This window comes from Solanum pennellii, chromosome 1 (assembly GCF_001406875.1).
Source record: "Solanum pennellii chromosome 1, SPENNV200".
NCBI lineage: Eukaryota > Viridiplantae > Streptophyta > Magnoliopsida > Solanales > Solanaceae > Solanum > Solanum pennellii.
Window position 1 is genome coordinate 107,171,414 of NC_028637.1, and position 27,833 is coordinate 107,199,246.

General features: G+C 33.4%; 4 protein-coding genes across 18 annotated transcripts; all 4 read right to left on the bottom strand.

Annotated features, from left to right (window-relative positions):
* Positions 1 to 5,126: 5,126 nt before the first annotated feature.
* Positions 5,127 to 10,684, bottom strand: LOC107008480 (probable NAD(P)H dehydrogenase (quinone) FQR1-like 2). 12 transcript variants are annotated; one of them, XM_027919346.1, is made up of 6 exons: positions 9,803 to 10,684; positions 7,142 to 8,647; positions 6,691 to 6,766; positions 6,465 to 6,577; positions 5,893 to 5,948; positions 5,156 to 5,805 (listed from the first exon to the last, which is right to left on the bottom strand). In XM_027919346.1, exons 1-2 carry the CDS (start codon positions 10,297 to 10,299, stop codon positions 8,422 to 8,424), a joined length of 723 nt encoding a protein of 240 aa, XP_027775147.1. In that variant the 5' UTR covers positions 10,300 to 10,684; the 3' UTR covers positions 5,156 to 5,805; positions 5,893 to 5,948; positions 6,465 to 6,577; positions 6,691 to 6,766; positions 7,142 to 8,421. The 12 variants fall into 12 exon arrangements, with proteins under 12 accessions (XP_027775158.1, XP_015063021.1, XP_027775157.1 ...); XM_027919353.1 differs by lacking the exon at positions 5,893 to 5,948 and having other exon boundaries at positions 5,156 to 5,801; positions 6,707 to 6,766; XM_027919352.1 differs by lacking the exon at positions 5,893 to 5,948 and having other exon boundaries at positions 6,707 to 6,766.
* A 652-nt stretch (positions 10,685 to 11,336) lies between these two features.
* On the bottom strand, positions 11,337 to 19,125 carry LOC107007746 (dolichyl-diphosphooligosaccharide--protein glycosyltransferase 48 kDa subunit). Its single transcript, XM_015206505.2, has 13 exons — positions 18,709 to 19,125; positions 18,375 to 18,511; positions 17,868 to 17,993; positions 15,456 to 15,509; positions 15,247 to 15,360; positions 14,565 to 14,620; positions 14,444 to 14,485; positions 13,761 to 13,836; positions 13,509 to 13,580; positions 13,286 to 13,411; positions 13,098 to 13,202; positions 12,242 to 12,325; positions 11,337 to 11,606 (listed from the first exon to the last, which is right to left on the bottom strand). The coding sequence occupies exons 1-13, from the start codon at positions 18,971 to 18,973 to the stop codon at positions 11,559 to 11,561; spliced, it is 1,305 nt and encodes a 434-aa protein (XP_015061991.1). The 5' UTR covers positions 18,974 to 19,125; the 3' UTR covers positions 11,337 to 11,558.
* Positions 19,126 to 20,293: 1,168 nt separating this feature from the next.
* Positions 20,294 to 22,797, bottom strand: LOC107007747 (probable NAD(P)H dehydrogenase (quinone) FQR1-like 2). Its single transcript, XM_015206506.2, has 2 exons — positions 22,108 to 22,797; positions 20,294 to 20,864 (listed from the first exon to the last, which is right to left on the bottom strand). Exons 1-2 carry the CDS (start codon positions 22,599 to 22,601, stop codon positions 20,597 to 20,599), a joined length of 762 nt encoding a protein of 253 aa, XP_015061992.1. The 5' UTR covers positions 22,602 to 22,797; the 3' UTR covers positions 20,294 to 20,596.
* Positions 22,798 to 23,397: 600 nt separating this feature from the next.
* Positions 23,398 to 27,607, bottom strand: LOC107010734 (deSI-like protein At4g17486). 4 transcript variants are annotated; one of them, XM_027919365.1, is made up of 5 exons: positions 27,256 to 27,607; positions 25,492 to 25,588; positions 25,336 to 25,365; positions 24,552 to 24,839; positions 23,398 to 24,088 (listed from the first exon to the last, which is right to left on the bottom strand). In XM_027919365.1, the coding sequence occupies exons 2-5, from the start codon at positions 25,544 to 25,546 to the stop codon at positions 23,838 to 23,840; spliced, it is 624 nt and encodes a 207-aa protein (XP_027775166.1). In that variant the 5' UTR covers positions 25,547 to 25,588; positions 27,256 to 27,607; the 3' UTR covers positions 23,398 to 23,837. The 4 variants fall into 4 exon arrangements, with proteins under 4 accessions (XP_027775166.1, XP_027775168.1, XP_015065510.1 ...); XM_027919367.1 differs by lacking the exon at positions 27,256 to 27,607 and adding an exon at positions 27,081 to 27,213; XM_015210024.2 differs by having other exon boundaries at positions 25,336 to 25,588; positions 27,256 to 27,601.
* Positions 27,608 to 27,833: the final 226 nt, after the last annotated feature.

The window sequence follows — 27,833 nt, forward strand, 5'->3', positions numbered from 1 at the left end:
TATGAAGGCCATTAACACACAGAAAATAACAACAAAAAAGATTAAGAGAAGAAGATGAAGCCCTAGCAGGCTGGTGGCGACGAGTTCTATAAACTTGTGCGGCGAGGCATTATATAGTGATCAATGTGAACCGTAACCCTATGTTTATTACTCTTTTGACCCCTTAAATATGTTCAAATTCACTTACTGCTCCCATTGTTTCAACTATTTTCACTATGGAGATACGTGAGTATCAAATAAGCGTTGGGCTATAAATGGGTCAAAGTGGACTAAAATGGATTCATCTAAAATAAAATAAAATAGTAAATGTTAACCTATTTAGAGTCTGTTTGGATTGGCTCAAAAGTCGGCTAGATCTATTTTTAAATTAGTTTTTTACCTTTGAAAGTATTTGATAAATATAAAAAAATAACATAAAATAAGTCGAAAATAAAATAAGTCGAAAATAAAATAAGTCGAAAATGACTTACAATAAGTATGAAGTGTTTGGCAAAGTAAAAAATGACTTAAAATAAGTGAAAATCCAAAAGTAGGTCTCTCCCCCTACTTTTTATTTTTTGACTTAAAAGTCATTTCAGATTGATTATTTTTATTTTTGACTTAACAACTACTCACTCTTTTTTTTAAAAAAAAAAGACTTCCTTTCCTTTTTAGTTTATTTTTAAAAAATGACCTCTTTTTTTTATTTTTATAACAGTTTAATTTCAGTGTTTCACGTGGCATGTTTAAGGCCACAAAATTAAATGACAATTATTTTATAAGTAATTTTCTATCCCTTTTCGGCCTACATGACACTAGCTTGAAAGAAAAAATCAACTAGCGTTGGACCCACAAGATTGTGTCACGTAGACTGAAAAGGGATAAAAAATATTAAGAAAATAAATTCTGAGAATAATAGGATCTTAGTATAGTATAAATGTGTCTCTGAAATCTCGAGAATAAATTGAGGGGTATCCTTCCCAAAGAGCTTAGGAAAAATTGTAAGTTTCTCCTTCACTAATGGTTCACTATCTTAATTAGATTGCAATCTTTGAATCATCACCATCCATTTCATTGTTGGGTTATCTAAGTCATTACCTTCTATCTTAGTGTAGGAGTCCTTCAAATTATTAAAAGCTAAATTAGGGATTTCAATGAACATTGACACAAGCGATGAGGTGAAGATAAAAAATTCTCAAAATATTGGGATCGATAACTACCAAAAAGATTTTCAAGAGCAATCTCCACTATTCCTTTAATATGATGTCATGCTTGATGTCACATATGAGTGAATTCTTGAGTGTGGAACCAATATCACATTTGGTTGTTATCTTCCAAGGCAGCTTGGGCATCTGCTTTGTCCATTTTAACACTTTAAACAAGGTGTCCACATACCAGCAACACCACCTTTTTCCTCACCTATAAACAGAGCGATGTAAATGATCAGCCTGTACCTCTATAATCGACTTGTACATGAATTCTATCAGCTTTGTCGATCATTTTTCTTCTTCATTTCGAACCATTGCACGAAATAAGTAAAGTTTCTCCACTGATGATTGATCACCGAAGATTTTACTTCATCAACCATCGAATGAATATGAACCACTATTGCAGAGGTAACAAAAGAAACAACAGATGAACAAAAAATCATTGAACAAAGTGGCAGCTGACTTGAGGAAAAAAGACACTTGTTTGAAAAGATTCAAGTACCAGGCTCAAAAGCACTGGCAGAGAACTTCATGAATAAGCAACCAACTGCAAGTTATTAACTTTTAAGTTTGAAAATGAAAATTGAATAACTTTCTATGAAAAATAAAAAACAATTGATAGTTTAGTGACCATTAAAGTCATTAACTCCTAAACACCATGCCTTTTTTTGAAAGTTTGGATGATATTCAATCTTTATGAATTATGATGCCTCAAAAGACACCTGACAATTGGGTCCTTACAAATATTAAATAGTTATTAAATCGAATTCAAAATGGAAAAGCTGTAAAATAAACTAAAGAGCTAACAAACTCGTAACTACATTGTATACCTATACAAATTCTAGAAGCATTTAAGAAAAGAATATTATGTTATATACAAGAAATATAAACTAGAATGAAAATGTAATTTGTGTAATTTTATGATATGAGCTCTCTATTTGACGTTAGGAATAGTTATTGCGACCTCATCTTTATTGTTATTATGATCACCATTAAATTTGATCATTTCTTTTTAATAAAATTTTACAATGTCTCTATTTATAAAATAACAATTAGGAATACCAAATAACAACGTGAACATTAATATTAATAAAATTTAGTAATCATCAAACGTCGTGAAAATAATGAAAATAAAGACACTTCAAATTTTATATCAAAGAATATGAACAAAATGATAGGAATAGTAATTGTCACATTGATATTTGTAAAATAATAGCAAGCAAATAAATAAAGTGAAAAAATGTTAAAAAACAAATTATTTTTTAAAAAAAAGAAGATAAATAGCATCATTGACTAAAGAAATGTCATTTTTGTTTTATCTGACTTTATATTATATAGGGATAATTTTATAGAATAACAAACTAATAATGTAAAATAAATACAGTAGTTATCGCTTGATTTATTTGTGTTCCTTAGCAAACATTTTGATTTATGTGTTCCTTAGCAAACTGTTTGTCAATGTCGCTTGCCTCTCTCGCTTTATACAATATAATTGTATAAATTCTGTTTCTGTTTATATAAAGCGAGAGAAAATTAAATATACACATTTAATACATATATCTCCGTCCTATACACTTATAATTATACAATACAAATATTTCTCTGTCCAAGTCTCTTTTGTCGTTCTCTCTTTCTCGTTATATATAATTCGATTATAATTTCTCTTTCTCGTTTTATACAATTCGATTCAATTGTATATTCTCTGTCCAAGTCTCTTTTGTCTTTCTCTCTTTCTCGTTTTATACATATTCAAATTGTATATAATTTCTCTCTTTCTCATTTTATACAATTTGATTCAAATATATACAAATATGAAGAGGAACCAACAAATTATACAATTGTTCCTTTGTATATATGTATAGCGAAATGGGCATAGCTTTCAGTTGTATATGTATAGCGAATTATAATATATTTGCTATGGAGCGCAATTATGCAAACTTTGTTATAGCATATAAATTTGAATTTTATGTTTGCTATATGTGAAAGTTGTCCTATTGTATATTGATATAAATTACATGAAAATAGCTAAATGAATTAAGTATTATCTATTTTTTTAATTATTATTTTTTGATTCAAACTAAAAGATCATTTGATCTTTCAATTTAAGATATCCAAATACAAATTTAAATGAATTGAGTTTAAAAATAAATCGAAAACAAAATGAAAATGAGAAAGAAAAATATGACGATAGAAAAGAATAGTAATCTGTGACGTGACATAAGAAGAGTCATAAATAGAGATTTGACATGTATTTTCTGATATCTCTCTATACTCGTATTTGTTTTACTTCCTATCAAACACACTCTTAATACCATATTTTACTTTCTTTTTTTAAATCAAATATATTTGAATTCAGTGGTTATATGAAGAACTTTTCCTTCATTATCTAACTTTTCTTATTCTTCTATTTATATTATATCACATGTTATTTTTCCTTTGCTTCAGTTACAGTATTTATTATTGCTACCATTTTATTTTTTATTATTTTTATTGTTTTATTTCAAATTATTTTCACTGAATTCGGATCTTTTTTATCTTATTCTATTTTTATTATGACATATGTTTTTTACTTTGCTTCAGTTAATTTATTTATTATTGCAACTACTATATTTTCATTATTTTAATCTTTTGTTTCAAGTTACTTCAATTCAATCAGGGTCATTTGGAAATATATTTATTATTGCAACAATTTTATTTTTTAATTTCTTTTAATCGTTTGTGTCAAGTTACGTTAATTGGATCAAGGTCTTTTGTAAACTATACGTTGGTGTTACGTGAAGAAGACTAACATATTTAGCACAAATTTATAAGTGAAATTTGAAAAAGATTAAGTTTACATATTCTCCATATTTCCCTTATATTTTTAAAAAATACTAAAATTCCTATTTTTCCATAAATTTAATCTGACGGATACATTATTAAATTAACATCCTAATTAATTAAATATAACACCTAAATTTACTCTTTATTTTCCCCAAATAAAGTAGAATCCTAACCAATTAAGTCTTACCCTTAATTTTATTCTTTATTTTCCCCAAATAACAAAACTCATTTACACCACTCTGGTGTAAATGAGTTTTCTTATTTGGGGAAAATAAAGAGTAAAATTAGGGTAAGACTTAATTCTTAATTGGTTAGGATTTTACTTTATTTGGGGAAAATAAAGAGTAAATTTAGGTGTTATATTTAATTAATTAGGATTCTAATTTAATAATGTATCCGTCAGATTAGATTTATGAAAAAATAGGGATTTTAGTATTTTTTTTAAAAAATATAAGAGAAATATGAAGAACATGTAAACCTAAATTGTATATTCAGATAATTAAACCTATATAGTTGGGGGCTTGTGGCTGAAGTTTAAAATTGAAACTTTCATGAACAACAAATTAACCCTGCAGATGAGAACAAATCAACAATGAAGAATAGCAAATATGTAAGCTACAATAAAGGATCAAATCTCAGCTCCAATTCTGCATCAAACCTTAGTTCCAATTCAGTTCGATTCTCTTCCTCTTCACGGAAGGTACATTTATGATAAAGTTGAATTTCAGAACTGATTATTAAAGTAAAATTAAGATGGATCTATTCACATACTATACATGAGGATGTGAGCTTTTGATGATATTAGGATAATACAAGTGCAGACCGATTGAATTATAATAAAATCGAGTTTCTGAAACTGGTATTACGGTAAAATTAAGTTGGATCTATAGAGTTTCCATTGAAGAGAAATATGATAAAAATGAGTTCCTGAAATAAGTAGTACGGTAAAATTAAGTTGGATTTATACATGTTATATGTATAAATGTGTGTAGACAAGAGGTTGTGAGCTTTTGTATGATGATAATACCAAATGTGAAGCCGATTGTACTATAATAAAGTCGAGTTTATGAAACTAGTATTACGGAAAAATTAATATGGATCTATAGACATCCAATAGAAGATAAAGTATAATAAAATTGAGTTTCTGAAAAAGTATTACGGTCAAAATTAATTTGGATCCATACACATTTATACAGGTTACTATATTCAAATGCATATTTAGGTTGTGTTGTATGTATTCGTGTAATGATGTGAGAAGAAAGCCAAGTGCAAAGTCGCTCTCTATATCCATTTACTTGTCTGAATTTGTGCAATTTTACTGTGTTTTTCATACATGACAAGATATTGAGTGTTGTGCAGCAATTTTTTGTGTACGTTTTCTCATATTGAGCTATATTTTTCTATGAAAAGAACGCAAAGTGCAAAGCTACTTTGTTACTTGTCCGTGTTGGATTACGATTGTTCACATACGCCGACATTGAGTTAATTTTTGTGTATCAAATGAGAAGAAAGCGGAGTGCGGAGCCTGTCTGTGTTTTCACCTGTGCCAGTGCTATTTTTCTATTTCTATGTTTCCATGTCCAATATACATTAGTAGTATATGTCAGTAATATAAACCTGCTGAATCGAAACTAAACCGTAAAGACAAAAATGATCGACTTTAGTACCTCAGCTATTTGAGACAGTTAGTACCTCGGCTAATTGAGTCTTTCCTGCTTCACTGGTTAGAGATTATTACTTGATGTTTGAAAAGGTGCAGAAAATTCCTCAACCACCAACATATACACATATCTGTCTATGAATGCATGAAGAGAGATAGATAGATATGAAAAGTTGTAGGAGTTACTTGAAGTAGAAATTTATTTGAAAAAATTTCACCAACCACACAATATCACAACAAGCAGTCCTCCATCACCAACATATGCAGATATATCCCGTCTATGAATGCATGAAGAGGAGATGGAGAGATTTAAAATATTAGTTTTTCTTCAGGAAAAGCCAAGCATCAGAGGTTCAATCAAAGCAACTGATCAAATTTCAGATTTCACAGAGCTCGATGAATCAGTTCATCCCTAAAGAGAAAGAGTAATTCCTTCTCCCACTCCCTACTTCTTTGTTGTTCTTCTTTGTTGTTAACAAGATGTCACTTTACTTTCTGAATCTTTTTCATTTAAAATATCAGGCCTTGTTAGGACCACTGAGCTAAAAGCGGATCACAAATAAGCTGATGGAAAGGAAAAATGTTTCTCTACTTTTAATGTGTTATTTATTTTAATGAGTATTGATATTTCTTTACTTTTCATGTGTTATTTATTTTAATGAGTATTATAAATTTTAACACACTGAGTATTTGAGAATTAAGAAATAAGAGTTAGAATCAGTAACCAAACAGACCCTAAATGTATTTAGATCAAAGCATCGAGAATAAAAATGGTAATCAATAATAGACCTTACCTGTTTTTACTATGTGGTTCATAGAACTGTGTTACACATGCTTTCTCTTCTCCCGATTTTACTAATTATGTGTTTGTGTTTTCTCATTCACAGGTACTTGGATGTTTTCGAGTCTGATATACATCATCAAAGCAGATCAAAAATAATAATTAGTAATTGTGAATGCTAGTTTAGGCCTCACCTAGATAAGCTCTAAACAACAAAAGACAAACTATCCATTACTAACAGGGGTAGAATGGTACACTGGAGATTCATAATATGTTATTCTTGAAGAGATGCAGCAGAGCAACAGTTATACCTACCTGTTAAAAGAAATAAAAGAAAAGTTGTAGGTGTTAGTTGGATATTAAGGTAGAATTTCGAGTAATTAGCTGTACAAGAAAAGCCGGTTTAACTATTATTCTGCACTCTGATAGGACAGATTTGACTTAAACATTCAGGCAAACAATCTTAAAGGCACAAATAATGACGCCGATTATATACATTGATTGGCAAACAAGGGTAAATTCTAGGAATATTAAATAAAATCAAGACAATAATTGAGGATACAATTTCTTTTCAGATCTCAAATTTTCTCCATAAATCTAACAGATTAGTGAGTTAGCCTGAAAAATAAAACTAAAAAGAGTACAAAAACTGAAATATGAATGGAAGGGCATGGGATGAAAAACAAATACCAGTGAAGACGATAAATCTGTTAAAATTAATAAGAGACATTCCCAAATCATGTGAATTGAGGATAGACAGAAAACGATGTCATTTGCAAATTTGACACATGTATCGATTGACTGAAGAACAAATAAAAACGAAGAAATTGCAATAAGCTGGATCTTGAAATTATTGTTGTGGCTGAACACAATCCAACTTCCCTTAATACTTAGGTTTTGCATCTAATATATACTGTCCGCTTATTTTGTGTTATTCCAATGAAGCCCCTTCCTTGTTCTATTCATACGACTAGTCAAAACAGGCAGGCCCATTCACTCAATTTTTGAGAGATGGGCTACGTCCGCCTTGAAATATCCAATCTGAGCTCGTCTTTTCTTTTTGGATTCTTTCACACAAAGATAATTAATTATTCTCCATAGTTGATAATTACAGAGCGTAGTGTCACGGACCTAGAGAATCTGCTCGTACTCCGTGCGGCACTCGACAACTTACTCACACCTCTTTCACGATCTTGTAAGCTCAAGTAAGCCTAAAGACTTAGAAAGGGCAAAGAGAACTTTAGAAGAAGGAACCTTGTATTACTACTTTACTTGGTTGGATTGTTGGATGATTTACAAATGAATGGCCCTCCTATTTATACTACATCCTAAGGGCCTTTGTGTAAATAAAATTTACTATACAAGTCCTTCCCCTAACTACACTTTAGTCCATATTCTAGAGAATTCTAGATTGTCTAGAATATGCTAAAGTCTTCTACAAAGCTCTAAAGTATTCTAGAGAATTCTAGGGAATTCTCTAGTCTTCTCCACAAAACTAGAAGGTTCTAGAGTCTTCTACATGCGTCATGGCTTTCAAATTCCATCCTCCCCTCCCCTCTAAGATCAAATTAATAAAAGAAAAAAAACATGAACACACAGATTTTGATACATTCGTTTAGGAATGGATAAAAATTACATGTAGGGTGTTTCTAAAGCAGGATAAAATTACAATTCTACTATATGGAAGGTGTTGAGTTTACTAATGTGATATACTTTTGAAGGGCATCCACACCTTTGCCGTTCTCACCCCTAACGGATCGAACTCAAGGTAAGTTTAAAGTAAAGTGAAAAGTAGAAAGGTAAATTGATACCTTATCATCCGGGGAACTTTGTTGAAGGCAAAGATGATTTGCTTAATTACAAAGGTATGAATGACTTAAAATTAAGACATTTTATAGAATGAATATAGGGGAAAATTGGACATTTTTCAAATTCTAAAACTGGCATTATCAGGCAGGTGGTAAGGAATGTTACTGAGCCAATCTTTTAACTGTCATTGCCATGTACTTGCCCTGGTGCTCAGCCAGGGCCAACTCTGGCTCACTAGGTTCCCTGCTACCATCACCGGAGAAAGTTCCTGCTCCATAGGGAGAACCTCCACTTATTGAATCCATTCTAAACATTCCTGCACCAAATGTGTATCCTATTGGAACATAGAGCATCCCATGGTGAGCTAATTGAGTCACTGCTGTCCAGCTGCAAATACAAAAAATGAAACATTTCAATATGGTCCACTGGATTTCATTAGCAGATTGTCATTGACCAAGAATAATTGGTTGCATGATTATTATTGGAAATATAAGTGGATCATCAGAAAGAAGAACAGAAGATAAAAGGATATAGAGATAGCATAAGAGTACAACTATAGTACTATGTTAGTCTGTGGATAAAGTTCAAGGATGGATTCTAGAACATATATGAGCAAAGCCATTTTGAATAAAATAACCAATCAGAATCCAATTCATCCAAGATTTGAAGTTCATCCATTAGCATGAATGCATGATGACTTCCCAAGGTTGCAAAACCAGCAAGATCAATAACAAAAGAGACCTATTAGCCCCAGGAAGTTACTAAAATAACAACAATTTTTTTTTAATTAGTATACCTCTAAAATGACTTCTGAGCAAATATGGATGGAAGGACAGTAGATGATGCACCTATGAAGTAGTGGCTACAGCTACATATCTCTATCAGTATAATGGATAGTTATCATAGCAGTCAACCAGTTTGCTAACTGAGATTTTATACTGACAATTGTGAAGTGTTCTTGATGCCTTGTATACCTATTACAATAAAATCTGACTGCGAGATACTTGAGTACCTTAGGCCTGTTGGAAACTCATATTTCTTAAAGTATATAAATTGTTGGAGATCAATTAGAAACAGTACTTTTGGGTCTCTAGAGCCTTCGTCCTCAATGATCACTGAGATGACGGGAATCCTTTAACATAACCAATACCAGTTTAATTGATCACTAGTTGAAGGCAATCTTTTGGATGCTATGGGAACTAAGGCTGACGATAGGATTTTTCAGACTAGTTACTAGTATGCACTCTCATCAATTATGTTATGGACTTAGATTCTGCTAGTGTTCTCCGTTTCTTCTGTCTTTCATTGGCAACTACAACTAGGTGAAACAATTATCTGAAGGGTATCTATCAATTTGCTTATGCACAACTTTGTCATATTACTCTCCTCTTTTTTGGTTTACATATATGTCACATACACATTTGTCATTGTCCAAATGCATTAACATCCAACTGAAAGAAACACAGTGAGACATCATCAACGACATAAAAGAAACGATTAATATATGAACACAAGTAAATAGATGACAGAAGACAGACTTACGATGTGGTCTCCTGCCCACCTCCTTGTGTACCAGTACTGACAAAGAACCCTGCAGGCAATCCAGCAAGCTTCTGTTCTCTCCACAACTTCCCGGTCGAGTCAAAAAATGCCTTCATTTGAGCTGCCATACATCCATATCTTGTAGGAAATCCAAACAAGAATCCATCAGCTTCAATCAGTTCATCCACAGATATTACTGGAATGTCATCATTTTTTGGGGGGACTTTCATTTGTTCCAAAACATCTGGTGCCAAAATTTCAGGAACCATATACAAAACCCCTTCAACACCTTCAATCCCATCAACCCCTTTTTTCATCCTTCTAGCTAATGTTTCAACATGTCCATACATTGAATAAAACACAATGAATATTCTCAACTTCTTGGACCATTCTGCTTCTGACCCTGTTATATCAGTTTGAATCACTGGTCTCTCTGCTGATGGTTCATTTATAGGAAACTTGTTCTTGGTTGGCATACAACCCCCTCCTTTACCCATTTTAGATGAATTTAATCAAGAAATCCAAATTACCACAACCCTTTATCTCAAAGTTTTCGACTTCTGAGCAATTCTTGAATTGAGCTATTTTAGAGTATCTTGATTCTTGGTATATCACAAGCAGAGTTGACCAGAAGTCCTTAGCTACTTCGAGACTATCCACTAGAAGCTTCGGTGGCAAGTTCCAATTTACTGCCAACCTCAAAGTGGATTCCACGATTCAAATGACTTTGACAGAATTATACTGAAGAAACACATTGTTTCATAGATCTGAAATAAACAAATTTCAATAAGCAATATTTGGATCTTGAAATTATGGCTGTCAGAGAAAAGTGGCTGGACACCATTGTACTTAGGTTATGTGTGCTAATTTTGTGTTATTCCGATTAAGCCCCTCCCTTCTTCTATTCATCCTACTTGTCAAAACAGGCCGGCCCATTAACTCCAATTTTTGAGACGTAAGAAATTTATATCCAATTCTAAAAGGCTTCTGGGGCTAGTCTTTTTTATTTATTTATATCAAAGTATATAGAATTTATAAGTTTTAATATTTTTAATCAAAAGTTGAATATGCATGACCAAAATCCACAATTTATAATTTGTTAATTATTGATGGACTACAGTCTACAGATGTTATTAACAAATAAGTATGAGATCATCAAAAGCTTACGAGAATGAAGAAATATCAATTGCACTCTTTCATTCACTAATCCATTCATGTCAATTATCAACTACTCAAGCTATTCTATTTAATGTGATATTTTTTCCGTTCTAGTTTGTCAAGAAAATTATGATACATTTTTTTTCAGTTAGAAATAATTTAATTTTCAAATTTTCATTGGATTATTAATTATGAGATAACATGCATTTATACAAATATCAATTTTATTTTAGATTATAAACTTCAAAAAAGGTTTTTTTTTAAAAAAAAATACTAAGGGGTGGTTTGATACAAAAATTAAAAACGCAAAAATTAATAATGCAGAGAGTAGTAGTGCATGGATTAGTTAACCTTTGCACAGTTAACCCAAAGATACTTGCCAAGACCAAAAATTCCTTGGGAATTGTATGCATAAAATTATCAGTGGATGTAATTTCAAATACAAGTTCCCAGTAATCCATTGTTGCGAAACAAAGTAAAACTACTTTTTTTCCGTTCAAAGAAACACTACATTCTCTATTTTCTAACTTTAAAAGTTAGAGCATCAAATACAAAATCTGCACTTGATTCTTCATAATTCCAGCCGTCTTTGCAGCTACTACTTGTGGTACAGATATACCAAGGAGAAGAGGAAGAAACCACCCATCTATCATACAAACAAAATACAATCATACAAAATATTCTTGTAGATGATAAACAACAACCAAACTATATCTTAAATAGCACTTCCTTTTTAATATCCCGTGATAGAAAAGAGGTACGAAATAATCCAACAGATCAGATCATAAAATAAGAAGACAGAACGTTGTCATCATATTTTGCATATATGTTTCATTTGACTGCCCCTCTCTTCCAACTCTAAACATCATAAGAGGAGGATCCAAGTTTAAGAATCTTTAGATTTTTCTAGGTTTCCAAATAAAATCTTGTAAAATTAATTAATAATCTAAGACTCCTCAAGAGATACTTCCACAATAGGATACCAACTGCAACAAATTTTCTGCATCCTTGGTTTCCTGATATAACTAAGCAGAATTTACCGCCATATCTGTACTTTTTAGGTGTTAAAAGTTAGATAAATACCCTCATTAAATCAGATAACAAGACTCCTTATATTCTAAGTCTCAACAACTTAAGGAGGAATTGTCTACAGAGAAAGCAGGGGTTTGAACTACATAGAGTACATAAAAAATATGCTGATGACAAATCAATTGTGTAATGTGTAACAAAGAGATTGATAGATAGATAGAGAGAGAAAGAAAGAGTGGGGGAGAGAAGTACCATAGAGAAGGATGCTCCATAATAAGGAAAAGCAGCTGTTATAAATCTCTCATATTCATTATGTCTGAAGGGTCGAACAGGAATCTGCAAGCAAAAAGATTCCCCATATTAATGCAAATAACTATATAAGGTGTCGTCAACCACCTCCTTTATTATATTATTCATGACTGAATTTCGGAAATGACATAGTTAAGACCAATTAAATGCAAGTCATTTTCTTGTACTTCAAAGCTAAAGTGATATTAGACTGTAACCATTATTTAAAAAAAAAAAAGAAGCTAAAGCAACAAGGAGAGCACAGGCGTCGCTGGCTTTCATAAATATATCTCTTAACCGAGTATCTTCTATGAACAGCAGGTCACTTAGGAACAATGACTATATTCACTGCTGTCATCCAACAATGTTTGGGAATTAGAGCAACAAAACAAATGATGAAACAAGACAAAGTGCATATATACAAAAAATTTGTGATAACTAAAAAAAGAAAAAAAGAATGTTTTCATGATAAGATGTGTGCTGCTTGCTTCTACATATACATTTGAGTAAACGACAACAGACTACCGTGTATTCTAAAGAGTTATAGAAGCTCTTCATCATGTTGTAATTATAAGAGCACTTCAGTAATTCTCTCACCAAATAAGTAGGAAAGCAGAAGTCCTAGATAAATTTGTGTCCAAAATGTGACTGATACAGCATATATATTAGCTCTTCACTACAAAATCTGTAAAACATGAAAATAACGACTGCACCTACCTCTTCTAACAATTAACCAGCTTAAAGTATGATAACAAAAATTTTAAAGTTAAATATGCCTCCTCCATAAGAGATGGTGCCTGTAGATTTCGAAAGAACATACCTGTTTTGCTAGGCTCAAGCTTGTGACTCCTAATTTCTCGTACTCAACCTTAAACTGGAATACTCCATAAACATCTGGAACCTTGAATGATGTATAATAGACACCCTATAGAAAATGAAATTAGAAATATTAATCCTAGTGCTAAAACAATTCCTACCATAAGATAATTCTGGAGCACTTAAGAGTACCTTCTGATCGGTTGACATGGTTTTCAGAACGTAGGGGCTCATCATGTAAAACTGAACTTGAACATCATCTGCAACATAAGGTTCCCAACTTGTTCCAGACCATTCATAAATCTCAAGAGAATATTCCTTGGATCAAAATCTCAGTTTCAGTACACATCCAAAACCATTAAGTGAACATAATATAAGATTGATAGATTATAACAAACTTGCAGTGTAGTAGTACCAGATCATCATTGATTCTGTATATAGAAGGTTCATCTGCCTCCCCAACTTTGTGATGTCTTACATTCACAGCCTATATATGAAAGTGTATAGACATAAATTCCCAATTCACATATTGAGAACAGCAAATATGGATAGTGAAATGCAGCCAATTGAAGTGCATTTCTTTTATGACTACAAGACTGCCCAAAGTAAAATATTAAAATAAAGAAGCAAGTGGATATGAATTAAGAACTTGTATCTGACACTGCACCTTGAGATGGCCTCTTTCATGGAAGACCCACTTGCTAATTTCAGTCACAAACTGCTCATTACCAGATTTCTCATGGCTGCGATCACGGGATAAATTTATGGTCAATCAAGTCAGAAAGCATAAACAATACAAAACAGAGTTGTACTTTACGTGGAAGAGGACAGCAAGAGGCACAATTAGCTTCAAGATATTGCTTCTTTAGCAGCATTAAGTGAAAACAAAAAAATTGAGAAAAGAAATCAAATCACATCAAATTACATACTGTTAAAACTAAAATTGTGTGGATCCGCATAATTGAAAACCTTACAATACATTGAAGAGTATACCAAGTAGAAAACCTTACAATACATTCTAGTAATTACAACAACGAGAGAACTTCCAACATCCAACAAATATTTTTGGTTAGTGGACTTCTTTCTGGTAGCCAAAACAGGAAAATACAGGTCCATATCAGGATGCCAATAATTGAGAACCTTTTCCCAGATTATGGATACATTACTGACATAGCAATGATGTTCTTAGCAGCTTCAGTCTTAGAGAAGTCCAATCAATACCAAGACTTTTAATTTTTGTTTTCTTTTTCATTTTCTAAGTCAATTCAAGCTGAGGCTTCCACACACATCAGACTCAAGGTACTATCATATCAAACAAACAGAAGCAACAGAGTAACTACGAGTGCTTACTTGATTGTGCTTCCAGCCTTTTGCACCCCAGATCTGAAGAATCTGGACATGAGAAAAGGCTTGTCAATTTGAGCAATTCAGATTAGATATTACTCCACCTAAAGCCTCAAAAGTTACTTACCGATTGCTAAACATGCTTAAGGAGCCAGATATAAGAACTCGAGCATTATTTCTTGCCTGCAATTGGAAACAATCGTCATTGACTTTTTTTGGGTGTGTTGTTGATCTTATTTAAACATCATTTAATTGTTGAGCAACAAAAGGAAGGACGGTGATGGGCCAGGGGTAGCATTATGAGGCAAAGATTGTCAGCAAAGTATGCAGTCTTTACATATGAAAATTGCCATGATATATCATCACCATACTGACCAGATCAGATAAATTTCATCTAAATGTGATCTAGCTACTGCAAAAGGTATAACATTTATCGCCTATACCTTTCCAACAACAATAACATACCTAGTGTAAGCACATAGATGGGGTTCTGGGGAGTGTATAGTGTAGACCTTACCCCTACCTCGTGGAGGTAGAGAGGCGTTTCTGCTTACACCTTTCCATCTTCCCTTTTTCTTTGTTCTTTAAAAAAAGTAAATTATGATTCTTTTTCTGCTTAACTTCTCTGCAAGCATCCCTGCATGGCTTCATTATCATAAAAAGGTAAACAGCACCAGTTGAACAACTTTTGAGGTTCAAGGTCAATAATCTGAATGAATAGAAAGACATCCAAGACTCAGGTAATTGAATAAGTAGAAATTAAAGAACATGATCAGGAATATTAATAGGTCACATATTGGATGAACCACCTGCACAACTGAAACAAGACTGATTGCAGATCCAGTTAGTGTTGGTGGAGTTGATAATTTGGACTTAGGATTGGCTGAATACGCCGAAGGCGAAGCTGAGAGAACTTTCAGCACCTGCAAGCATGATGGATGCACCCTTTGACATTAAATAACTATACAGAATGTACTTCACATACATGTATGTCCAGAAAGAACTTGCAGAAACTTACCAAGCTATTAGCCGGATTTACAGAGTGACCAATCCCCTTGAAGAGTACAGGAGCCTGGATTTATATAACAGAAATATGTATTAGAAACATGCTGCTCCATCACAGCAGGACTTAAGAGCTGTATCATCCGTTACACAATCACATCCGGTGCAAAAAATGTAAAAGGTAACTGGGGAAGTTTGTACATACAAAGTTTATGACCCAATGCCAATATCAAAACAACACCATAAATGCCTCAAAAATGCACATTGTAAGACTCAAAAGGTCTATGTTAGGAGATTATAGAACAGACCATATTCAAGTAAGACCACCTCAAAAAGTGAACATTGTTTAATGAGGCTTGGGCCAAATAGGTTCCTTATTGCATCAATTCGAGCTTGCTTGATCTATTCCAATTGCAACCTTATACTATTACTGCATACTCTTTTTTCTGATGTCATGATTTCCTTCGTTGTCATGATTCATGAACTAATTTTTAATTGAAAACTTGAGGTTAAATATATACCTGATAAATATAGTGCATTTGATTCCATGACGAGGTTATTAATCATTAAAAGAAAATAAAAATTATTGAAGATAAATTGAGAAGCCTTTGTTTATTGGCTTTAAATGTGGCAAGATAGATTAAATTCCATTGGTCTAATCTGGCACCTCAGGTTAGATTCCGACTCATATTCGATACACATATGATACGATACAGGATCTCTGAGAATCTGCCTCATTAGGACTTGTGTTGGTTCTGTTGAAAGAGAGAAGTATGAAAGCTTTTGAATTTGAAAGGTATAAAATGGCAACATACATTTGGGATAGCCTCTCAAATTTAAATTATCTAAGGTTCACCCTTGAGGTTCTAGTTTATATATATAGAAGATTTGGTGTCATTCACAGTGAATTATACTAGGTTATAGATTCTCTACTCTTTGGTGAACTGTTGGTTTATGTAAGATTTTCCTATTATTATTATACAAGAGATAAAGGAAAAATCTCCGGTATTAGTCCATTTCTTCACCTTAGAATGAGAGTTCCCTAATATTCATCAATTTATTTACCTTTGAGAAAAGGATACATGACAATCCTTGTATTATTTACAAAAGCAGCTACCTAAGAAAGAGAGCACAATAGAGCATACAATGAGCATGAAGAAATTACTGATACCTATTGATCGTTTCAGTTGCAACATCATATCGATTACTCAAGATCATTGGTCTTTATCCGGACTTTATAAAGAGAAGGTGAACACTCTGAGGGATTTAATCTTCAGTTTCCTCCCTTCCCCATCCCTATCCCATAGACAGATCAACAAAGAACCTTCTTCTATGTGTACTAATAATGATCTGGTTCCAGATCCTTCCACAGAACTTCCCTGAAGAATTTTGAACTTGTAGCTCTAATTGAAGGTCTAGTATAAGTTTATCCATGTGGCTAAGCACTCTACCGCTTGAATAATAATCTGTTCCTTTATTATCAGCAAAATAGAGCACCCTTGTTTTCAAGAATAATCGACTGAACGAGAGTGGTATACAGCTAAAGGATACTCAAATTGTGGTACTTTCTGCAATTTAAGTCACTATTTCAATGACTTCCCTATGTGGATTAGCATATATATTAGCTACAACAAACAATTGCAAGGATACAATCCAACGAACATGACAAATACACAAATGAACAAAAAGAACAAGAGAAAGAATTGCAAAATACTAAGTCTCACATAAAATGTGCTAGGGAAGTAAAAAGCCTATAAAATACAGGTCTCTAAAATCTTTAAGAAATTAGTGAGTGAAATGACAGTGGTTGGTTGAATGTATCAGCTTTATAGAGTTTTCACAGCTTACTACTGTAGATACGATTCCAAAATGGGAGGTTGAAAGCAAAAAAGAAATGGATAGCTACCTATGTTGGGAGGAAAGAAACAACTCGTCTGCAATGCAAACAAACATTGCTAAATGTTGAGATAGGTTCGGCCATTCTCTTGTGGGACAGGGCAATCCAATTGATCTCTAAATTTGCTACATGTTATGAAATATCAGTATTTCTACATATTAACAGAATACATTTATAAATAAGTAAAAAAAAATTCCTTTTCTAGGCGATAGCTCTAGAAAGACAAACTGCTAATTATTTCTTTCAATCTTAAGGGAAAGATGATCACAACAAACTCGTCCAAACATTTCCAGTTAAACTATAGATATAGCATCTTCTTAAAAGATCACATTGTTTGGATGGTTCGGCACCTTGATGTTGGCTCTTCCCCACTTGGGCATGTGGTATGTTCCTACAGTGGTCCATCAGCCCTTAAAAACAGTATGCAAAATGGGTTCTACACTTATGTGCTAATATTTTGTTGATTCCATGATTAAATAGAGGAGTAGACTCAAAAATCATGATTATTATAGATGAAATATAGTGCTTTACCTTGATCTTTTCTTTGCCCAAGATTACATCAGATTGAATGAAATCATCACCAGCAATTAAGGTATGGTCCCCTTCTGTATCCGAAACTGCAAAGCTTGTATGATCAATGACCATAGCTGACTGATCCTATTATGTAGAACATATAGAGTAGAAAAACATTAGTCAGCATGTCATGCTTAACTTTAGAGGAGTATGAGGATACTTATCACAAAGATGCAATTACCCATAAGAATGAAAGTGATTGACTACGTGTAGGGGGTCAGAAAATCAAAAAATTTATGTTCATCATTTGCTTTTAGAACCCTATCAAATTAATAACATCATTAGTAGCCAAAGAGAATCCCATCAAATTCACTTCACCACAGTAAAAATGTAAAGCAAAGGGTCTCTGTATGCAATATGGATTCATATACTCAAAACACAAGTCTTTTTAAGTATGAAATTGGCCTAATAGGTAAAATTGTCTGATTGAATAAAAATATAAGTAACAGAAACATTTTCGGATACCTCATCAAAATCAACCCCACACTCAGTAGCAATTTCTCTAATTAGATCAGATGCAGATGCATCAGCCGCAAGGATCAAATCATGGCCAGAATCAACAAAGTCCAGAATAGATGCCGCATTAAGAGATCCACCTAAACCTTAAAAAAGAAAAAAAAAACCGACATTAATCTACCTAAAACAGCTAATAAACACCCAAAAAAATCAACCCATTTCGATCTATCCCTTCGCATCAGGTTCACTTGAAAACACTGCATTCAGCTCGGATCTATACACATATGTAACATAAAACATTAAAAACAGTACGAATTATTAAAATCTAGCGTAAGAGTCTTACTATCAATGGAAGGTGAGAAGAGAATTAAAGCGTCATATAAATACTGTCCGTATCTCTGTAACGCGATCTTGGGATCATCGGCGAGTTTGAAATCAAGATCGAAACCACGGGTTTGTAGAGACTGGAAGTAGAGAGAATGTGAAGATTTGATGGATAAATCATCGAGCAAAACCAAAATTTTCCGATCTGTGGGGTTTTCAGGGGAAAATGCATTGCCAAGAACCGCAAGAAGAAGTAAGCTGAGGATCGCTAGCGCTCGAGACATGTTGAAAATGCTCGCAAGCCCACTAGGGTTTAGCGAGATTTGAAGCTTAAAGAACCCTTCACTCCACTTCAGAGTTGACGAGAGTTTTTCAGTCTTCGAACCAAGCCGATAACAAGTTTACAGTTCAGGTAAAACGAAAGGTAATCGCATCTCACAATTAATTATGGTTAATCACTCAACTTCCGCTTTATTGCACAAAAGTCACAAGACTATTTTTTTGGTAAAGAAAAACTCACTCGAGTTTTTATAGACGCAGTTTTACCCCAATTTTCTGAAGGTAATTATTTGTTTTAAACCCTCGGGTCCAATATAGTAACGAAAAAGTCATGTCAGATGTAATGAAGAGTAGAACAATAACAACAATAAATAATAGAATAATTAAAATAGTAAAAGATTATTAATAATAATACTAAAAAGGAAACTAGACAACTCTCAGCCTACTAACCTTTTATCTTAATTCTCGACCTATCGATTTTTTCTATTTAGAATTGTGCTATTGGTAAGCTACAGGCGAGGCATGTCTTATCTAATCAGCTATTCCTAAGACTTCTTCAACTTACCTCTATCACCCTGTAAACTCACTATAAACAATATTTCGCACCTACTCACAAAACATCTGTAAATTATTTCTTCACATGATCGAATAATCTAAGTCTCCTCCTCATTTTGTTCTCACCAAAATGATGTTATAATGATGAAAAAAAGAGACATGACATTAATCATAATATTGTTTCTCTTAAATTTAGGCAAATTAATGTGACTTTTTAATCAAATAAAATTAATTTATTAGTAATTTTTAATGATATTTACGCAAATTTAAGTGACTTTTTTTGTTATAAAATGTAGTTAATGGCTTTAGTTCAATAAAGTAAAATTGGGTGATTGCGGATGAAATTAGACTCCATTAATGAGTGTTGCCATCACGAAGTATACGTTTAAATACAAATTCAGAGTATTTTAATAATTTTTGTTCAAATTATGTATTGTGTTAAAAAAATTCAGTAAAATAAAATTTAATTATTAGCATTTGAAATTGACATCCAACTCAAAATCAATGTACTTATCTAAATGCTTTATTTTCTCTGGATTACAAAATCAAAAAACAAGAGAGGTCAAAACATATAGAAAATGGAACACAAATCATAGTATACTTTAGAGTACATCAAATTCTATCCTCCCCTCCCCCTAACCCGTTGTAAAATCTAAAATCAAATTAATAAATGAAAAAAAAAAAAAACATTACCTTCTAAGTTTTTAGGAATGGACAAAAATTACGTGTAGGGTGTCTCTAAACCAAAAGGGGTAAAATTACAACTCTACTAAATGAAAGATTTTGAATTTACTGATGTGTTATTCTTTTTAAGGACATCCACACCCTTGCCGTTCTCGCTCCTAACGGAACTCCAACCTGAAGTATAACCGAAGGAGGTAATTTTAAAGTATAGTGAAAAGTAGAGGGGCAAATTGAAGCCTTATCAATTGGTTCACTTTGGAGCTCTATTAAAGGCAAATACAGATACAAAGACGATTTCTTAACGAGAAAGGTATGAATGACCCCAAAGTATAACTTAAAATTAAGACATTTCACATAGTAGAAGGGTAAATTTGGCCATTTTTCAATTTCTAAGAACGCCGGGAGCTGGCATTATCAGGTGGTAAGGAATAGTGCTGAGCCAATCTTTTAACTGTCATTGCCATGTACTTGCCCTGGTGCTCGGCCAGCGCCAACTCTGGTTCACTAGGTTCCCTGCTACCATCTCCAGAGAAAGTTCCTGCTCCATATGGAGAGCCTCCTCTTATTGAATCCATTCTAAACATTCCTGCTCCAAATGTGTATCCTATTGGAACATAGAGCATCCCATGGTGAGCTAACTGAGTGACTGCTGTCCAGCTGCAAATACAAAAAATGAAACATTTCAATATGGTCCACTGGATTTCGTAAGCAGATTCTCCTTGACCAAGCTTAGTTCCCCAATTGGATGCATGATTAATATTGGAAGACGAATATAAGTGGATCATCAGAAAGAAGAAAATAGAACAGAAGATAAAGGATATAGAGATTGCATAAGAGTACAACTATAGTCTTTCATAGACTATGTTAGTCTGTGATATAATGTCCTGTTTAAGGATACTACAACAACATATACTAGCAAAGCTATTTTCATAAACTTAAGCAATCACCATCCTATTCATCCAAGTTTTGACATGTATCCATTAGCATGATGACTTCCCAAGGTTACAAAACCAGCAAGATTAATAACAACACAAGAGACCTAATTAGCCCAAGGAAGTTACTACAATAAAATGACTTCCGAGCGAATATGGTCGAAATGACAATAGATGATGCACCTATGGAGTAGTCGCTACAGCTACAGATCTCTGTCACTATAATGGATAGTTATTATAGCAGTCAACCAGTTTGCTAAATGGGATTCTATATGACAATAACCAGTTTGCTAAATGGGATTCTATATGACAATTGTTAAGTGTTCTTGATGCCTTAATTACCTATTACAGAAAAATCTGACTGCAAGATAGTTAAATCCCTTAGGCCTGTTGGAAAGCCAAATTTCTTTAGTATTATAATTGTTGGAAGATCAATCAGAAACAGTATTTTTGGGTCTCTAGAGCCTTCTTCCTCAATGATACCTTGCAAATCATTGAGATGAAGGGATTCCTTTAACTCAATCAGTACCAGTTAAACAGATCAACAGTTAAAGGCAATCCTTTGGATGCTATGGAGAGCTACAGCCTACATACAATTTTGTAGGGCTGGCAAAATGATTTTTCAGACTAGCCACTAGTATGCACTCTTATCAGTTAAGTTGTGGACTTAGATTCTGCTAGTGTTCTTTGTTTCTTCCGTCTATTCATTTGCAACTACAACTAGGTGAAGCAATTATCTGAAGGGTATCTATCAATTGGATTATGTAAAACTTTGTCATATTGCTCTCCTCTTTTTTGGTTTACGTATATGTCACATACACCTTAGTCATTGCCCAAATGCATTAACATCCAACTGAAAGTTGCAATTAGCTCACACACAGTGATCACTGATCAGACATCACCGTGACATAAAAAGAAACGATTATTAGTATCAACAGAAGTAAATGGATGACAGAAGACAGACTTACGCTGTGGTCTCCTGCCCACCTCCTTGTGTACCAGTACTTACAAAGAACCCTGCAGGCAATCCAGCAAGCTTTTGTTCTCTCCACAACTTCCCTGTGGAGTCAAAAAATGCCTTCATCTGAGCTGCCATACATCCATATCTTGTAGGAAATCCAAACAAGAATCCATCAGCTTCCATAAGATCATCCACAGATATCACTGGAATCTCATCATTTTTTGGGGGGACTTTCATTTGTTCCAAAACATCTGGTGCTAAAGTTTCAGGAACCATATACAGAACCCCTTCAACACCTTCAATCCCATCTACCCCTTTTTTCATCCTTCTAGCTAATCTTTCAATATGTCCATACATTGAATAAAACACAATGAATATTCTCAACTTCTTGGACCCTTCTGCTTCTGACCCTGTAATATCAGTTTGACTCGCTGGTCTCTCTGCTGATTCATTTATAGGAAACTTGTTCTTGCTTGGCATACAACCCCCTCCTTTACCCATTTAGCTGAATTTAATCAAGAAATCCAGAATAATCACAACCCTTTATCTCAAAGTTTTCAACTTTTTCTTCAAGTGGGACTTTTTCCAAATAGGTTGTGAGCAATTCTTGAATTGAGAATTTAATAGGGACTATTAGCTATTTTAGATTATCTTGATTCTTGGATTATCACAAGCAGAGTTGACCGGAAGTCCTCAACTGTTTTTTAAACTTTCTACTAGAAGCTTCGCTGGCAAGTTCTAATTTGCTGTCAACCTCAAAGTGGATCCCACGATTCAAATTATTTTGACAGAATTATACTCTGCTGACGAATAACTTTACAGTCCTATTCATCTTTTATTACGACATATAACTACCTTAATTATCTCTTTAATGTATAAAATATATATTAAAGATATTCCGGTTAGCAAAATACAAGACGAATTATCACTAACCACGTAGAAAAAATGATAACCAATTAGAATATTTAGTGCTGTAAATGATATTTTATTAGCTTAAGATGAAGAGTGTTAGTTTGTCAAAGATTTCCTTTGATACGATACAACTAATAGAGCTTAAGAAGACAGCTAATGGGTTATGAAGTATGATAAACTTATGGCACATGTACTGCCTAATTGTTTTAGCTGGCCATATATCTCTCACCTATTATTATAGAAATCACCGCAACTTCATAGCCATACATTACAGGCGTTGACATTGTTGTTGCGGGTTTTGCTACTTAGACAACTCAGTTCACCAAGCTCTCGTTATGCACAGGGTCACTACAGAAATCATACTAGAGGGGGATATAAACAGGAATTTACGCAAGTGATGTTGGTATATTTGTCATAATTTGGTTGAGAAAATTGTTTGCAAATAGCTCATGGCCCTTCAATATTTCTACCACATGAGAAACAAGAATCTCTCTGTTTTAAGTATCAAACAAGAAAATGACTGAGAATAAACAAACAAATACATTTCTAGGACTCAAAATACTGATGCAGAGATTTGATCTTCCGCGGGATGAGAGTTTGAACTGGACAGCAGAACTCGTGACACCAGAATCCGAACTCAGAGAATGTACATAAATCACCACAGGCAACCCAAAAAGAATCTCAGCCAGCAAGCACTATTCAGTAGTCAAATGAGAGCCTGGCAAATATTTCAACAAGCTCACAGAATGGCTATACGTAGAAATGGTTATCTGACAAAGAAGTCAGTATTCACACAGGATTTCCATATAGAGGATTACAAAGACCTTATCCTTCCTTCAAAGACCTGCTTCTAGACTTTTTGGATTCCCAAGGCGGCAGACATCCTTTATAGTGGGAGTGCAAGAACAACGATGATATTGATACTTCTTTCTCACCTTGACGCATTGAGATTGAAGACAAACAGTTGAAAGAGCTTCTTAGTTTCCTCTTCTCACTGTCATAGTTTTGTGCATTTGTGCCATGTTGTACCGTGGAAGCTTTGAGGGCTTCTGGAAGAATGCAGTTGCACAATGAACCTATGGAAATACCCAAAAGAGTTTGTTTTTGCTTTAGAAGACAAGAAATATAAGTTTTATCAAGTAATAACGAAGAGATGAATAGAACTCCCTTTCTAGCTCCTTTTCAAATTTACAACAACTTCAGTTAAACAAGCAGAATGACGAGACACGCAAGATACAAACACATATAGGGTCTCTGCCAAGCAATAACTTAGATATACTTTATGTCCATGGAACCAAAAAAGTGGCCTGACATATGTAGCTTGACAGTTGATTCATCACATAACTCAGCTTTCCCAATAGCAGATAAGTAAAGAGAAAAGAAAAATAAAACGAACAATCAAAGAAAGGATTGCTAAAAGATGACAATTGAAGTTTTATGTTGGAGCAGTAAGAGAGGCTTGTGTTAGCACTCTGAAGCATTTAAATGTTGGGAAGTTAAGCAGAACAAGAAACACGACGCAGATGATAGATTACAGACCTACTCGTGCTAGCCGATTCACCCATTTAGGTATCCGTTTCCCAGTCAACCTGTAACAGATATCATCTGAGAAATGATTACAGTTCTTAGCAATCAAATGATATGTGTCACCATTGTAGTTTGCTGATTGGCGCGCAATGAATTCTCTAAGCTGGATAGGATCCAGATATGTTGTCCCCATGAACACCGACTTTCTAAATTTAAAGCCAGGGCACTGTCGAGGTTCAAGCTCAAAGACACCACTTGTTGGATAGTCATGTGCTCCGAAAGCATATTCAACACCATGAACTGCAAAGATGATGAAAGCATTAGAAAAATATACTAATGTTTTATTAATAAAGAGCATTTTGAGAAAACATGTGTACGAGAAGATACTATTGTCTCGTCATCTCAAGGAAAAAAAGTAGACTAATTGAATATGTGCTTCCCAGATAACTAATACTCAGATTCTCCATTATTGTGCTATACAACATATCGCAACACCATGTTTTCCCCTTTAACGAAAGGAGCATATTTCAGTGTGAGTAATCAGTGGGATACACACGCGTGGCCAAGAGAGAGTTGCAGCAAGCTACCACGTCTGTCGTCTTCACACGTATTATCACAAATATTTTGTTTTTGCTCTAAATTTTAAGATTATTAATTTACCAAGGATGGATTTTTAGGCCAACAAGAACTTAACATAAAGTATATGCTCTAAACAAACAAGATTAATGTCCAAGAACCTAGCCAAATAAAGTCTTGATCTCAAAAAATATACATCAAAAATCAAATGTGGACTCACCTTGAATCCCTGTATGGAAGACACCTATGCCTGCCCAGTAAAAATAGCCATTAACGGGTGTCAAGTCGTACACATTAAGGTAAACAGGTGTGTTGCCTGGACTACAACAAGCTGACTTCACTTTGGGAAACATGCAAAAACGTGTTGCGGATTCACCTTGTAAATGAAGAGGGACCACAGAACACAAGCCATTCTTTAATTTTGATTTCATGTTCAAGGCAAAACTAGGAATGCTTCAACACCTAGTTTGTACCTGCAACAAGAAAATCAAGTGTCAAGTGTCAACTACAGCAAGTTCAGCCAATATAGGATGCACAATCCCACAAAATTGACAAACAAATATGTCCATATCTTTATACTCCCTCTGTCCCAATATATGTGATGTAGTTTAATGGACATGGAGTTAACGAAATATGGGAAGACTTTGATATGTTCCAAAACTATCCTTAAAATAAACAAATTTTTAAAATAGAATACATATTGTGGACTTTTTGCTAAATAAGTGGGACCCAACATGGGTAAAATGTTGACAATGTCATAAAATATTTGCCAAATAAGGTAATGTGTCATTCTTTTTGGGACTAACTAAAAGGAAAGTGTGTCATATGAATTGGGACATAAATTGGGTCAGAGGGAGTATCTTCTTAACTTTTTTGAGCAAAAATATGCGCATTTATGATTCTTAGGATAGAACAAGGCCAAAAAGAGGTCACTTTGATTGAGAGGAAAAAGATGGTGAACCAAGTTCAACTTCTGAATTAGATGTAGAAAAGGTAGATGGGCAAGTAGACTGAAAATCTGTTTAAGGTTCCAAAGGAATAAGCTTGGGGAATAGTTGTGGAACTCACAGAACTAAAAACAAGGTTTATGAATGATACGGTCTTATTCATGCTCTTCGACAACATAAAGGCAGTGATATCTGAACATAATTATCAAATAGGTCATATTAATCTATACATCTCAATACTGGTCATGGGTAAGGGCTCAATTAGTACATAGCATTCAACAACTTGTAAACTGGTGTAAGAGAGCCATAATGGACAACAAATATCTCAGACCTGTGTGCAAAAAGAATGGACTACATAGACTCGAATATACAATGTCAAAAAGGAGGTTTATATTCAATATGGTAAAGTGGACTTTAAAGGAAGGCAAAGGGAGCAAAAATGATCTAGGTACTTTGAGTTGAATCTATTCCAGTAAGATATTTAAACATACAACATTCTAAGTTTCTAACCAACCTAACAAGTAAGGTCTGAAGAAATAAAATCAGGTTTCTAGCTTTAATTTTGTCAAGAAAATGAACCTGGTTTCACAGGTTAAAACAAACAGAAACAAACAAGTGAAACAGAAAACGAGAAACATCAAATAATATATTGAATCATATCAAGTTATAGGTCTTTAAATCTACACCAACTGGCAAAATACTTCTCTTCGAAGAACATTTAAAGATCAATAACTTAGCATCTTCCTTCTAAGACTTCAAATTGTAACCATTCTGTCCTCAATGAGAATTGAGAAAGGAGATCACTGAACAGACAGACAAAGTTCACTGTATAGTAGACAAATAAATAATCATAGACGAAGCCAAGATTTGAACTTTACGGGTTCTAAATTCTAGAATAGTGAAATCACGTGTTAATGAGTGTGTTATGAAGAAAAAAGATGCACAAATTTGGGTTTACACATTGACATTTTGGTAAAGAAACAAATATGGATCTGAACAGAAACAGATACATATGCACCTTATTTCCAAAATCAAGAAATATAACTACAATAAGCTGATAAATCTCTCAAAGCAAGTAGATCAGATTCACAAAAACAAAACCCAAAACAACAATTTCACAGCTACATTACACATTAAAGAAGAATTCAAGAACCCCACACAATAAAAATAAAAAAACAAATAAACCCAAATACCTTTTTTGGAAATAACACTCATGAGACCAAGAAAAGAATGTCGCTATGTCAAGATTCCAAAAGGGTATACATATTCAGGATAAAAAGAGGAAATGGGACTGAAAGTGAATAATTTCTGTGTGAAAAAATATGTACATTGTTCCAGCCTGTGGCAGATTGACAAATACCAAAGCTGTGAGAATCAGAGATGTAAAAAAAAAAGGCCAGTGGTCTTGTTGAAACCCTTTTAAGTGAAAATGAAAAGAAAAAGGAAAGTGAAAGTTGATTTATAAAGGATCCAAAGTTTATTCTTTTGGTTTATCATAGAAAGACTTGCCATTTTAGAGGTCCAAGAAGTGAAATAAGATAAATTCTTTTCATGATCATTTTTTGCACCTTTTCACAAAAGTAAACAAACTCTATTATGAGTTATGACAGAGACATTGCTTAACACAAAAGATTGTTTTTGACATTATATTAAAAATAGTAATAAGAATAGCATGTCTTAATAATAATAATAATAATAATAATTTATTAGTAGTGTCGAAATAAGTTATATTAATATTGCTTTTTATTTACAGTTCTGTTTATTGTATTAA

What these genes read in the sequence shown, in the direction of transcription:
- LOC107008480 (XM_027919357.1), bottom strand. Translation starts at nt 10,299, where the DNA reads ATGGGTAAAGGAGGGGGTTGTATGCCAACCAAGAACAAGTTTCCTATA. An exon ending in GGTGGGCAGGAGACCACATC is followed by an intron (nt 8,648 to 9,802) that starts GTAAGTCTGTCT and finishes TTGTATTTGCAG; the next exon opens with CTGGACAGCAGTGACTCAAT.
- LOC107007746 (XM_015206505.2), bottom strand. Translation starts at nt 18,973, where the DNA reads ATGTCTCGAGCGCTAGCGATCCTCAGCTTACTTCTTCTTGCGGTTCTT. An exon ending in AAGGCTGGAAGCACAATCAA is followed by an intron (nt 13,837 to 14,443) that starts GTAAGCACTCGT and finishes CCGTGATCGCAG; the next exon opens with CCATGAGAAATCTGGTAATG. An exon ending in ATGGAGCATCCTTCTCTATG is followed by an intron (nt 11,607 to 12,241) that starts GTACTTCTCTCC and finishes TTTGTATGATAG; the next exon opens with ATGGGTGGTTTCTTCCTCTT.
- LOC107007747 (XM_015206506.2), bottom strand. Translation starts at nt 22,601, where the DNA reads ATGGGTAAAGGAGGGGGTTGTATGCCAAGCAAGAACAAGTTTCCTATA. An exon ending in GGTGGGCAGGAGACCACAGC is followed by an intron (nt 20,865 to 22,107) that starts GTAAGTCTGTCT and finishes TTGTATTTGCAG; the next exon opens with CTGGACAGCAGTCACTCAGT.
- LOC107010734 (XM_015210024.2), bottom strand. Translation starts at nt 25,546, where the DNA reads ATGAAATCAAAATTAAAGAATGGCTTGTGTTCTGTGGTCCCTCTTCAT. An exon ending in CTTCCATACAGGGATTCAAG is followed by an intron (nt 24,840 to 25,335) that starts GTGAGTCCACAT and finishes TCATCTTTGCAG; the next exon opens with TTCATGGTGTTGAATATGCT. An exon ending in GAATCGGCTAGCACGAGTAG is followed by an intron (nt 24,089 to 24,551) that starts GTCTGTAATCTA and finishes GTATTTCCATAG; the next exon opens with GTTCATTGTGCAACTGCATT.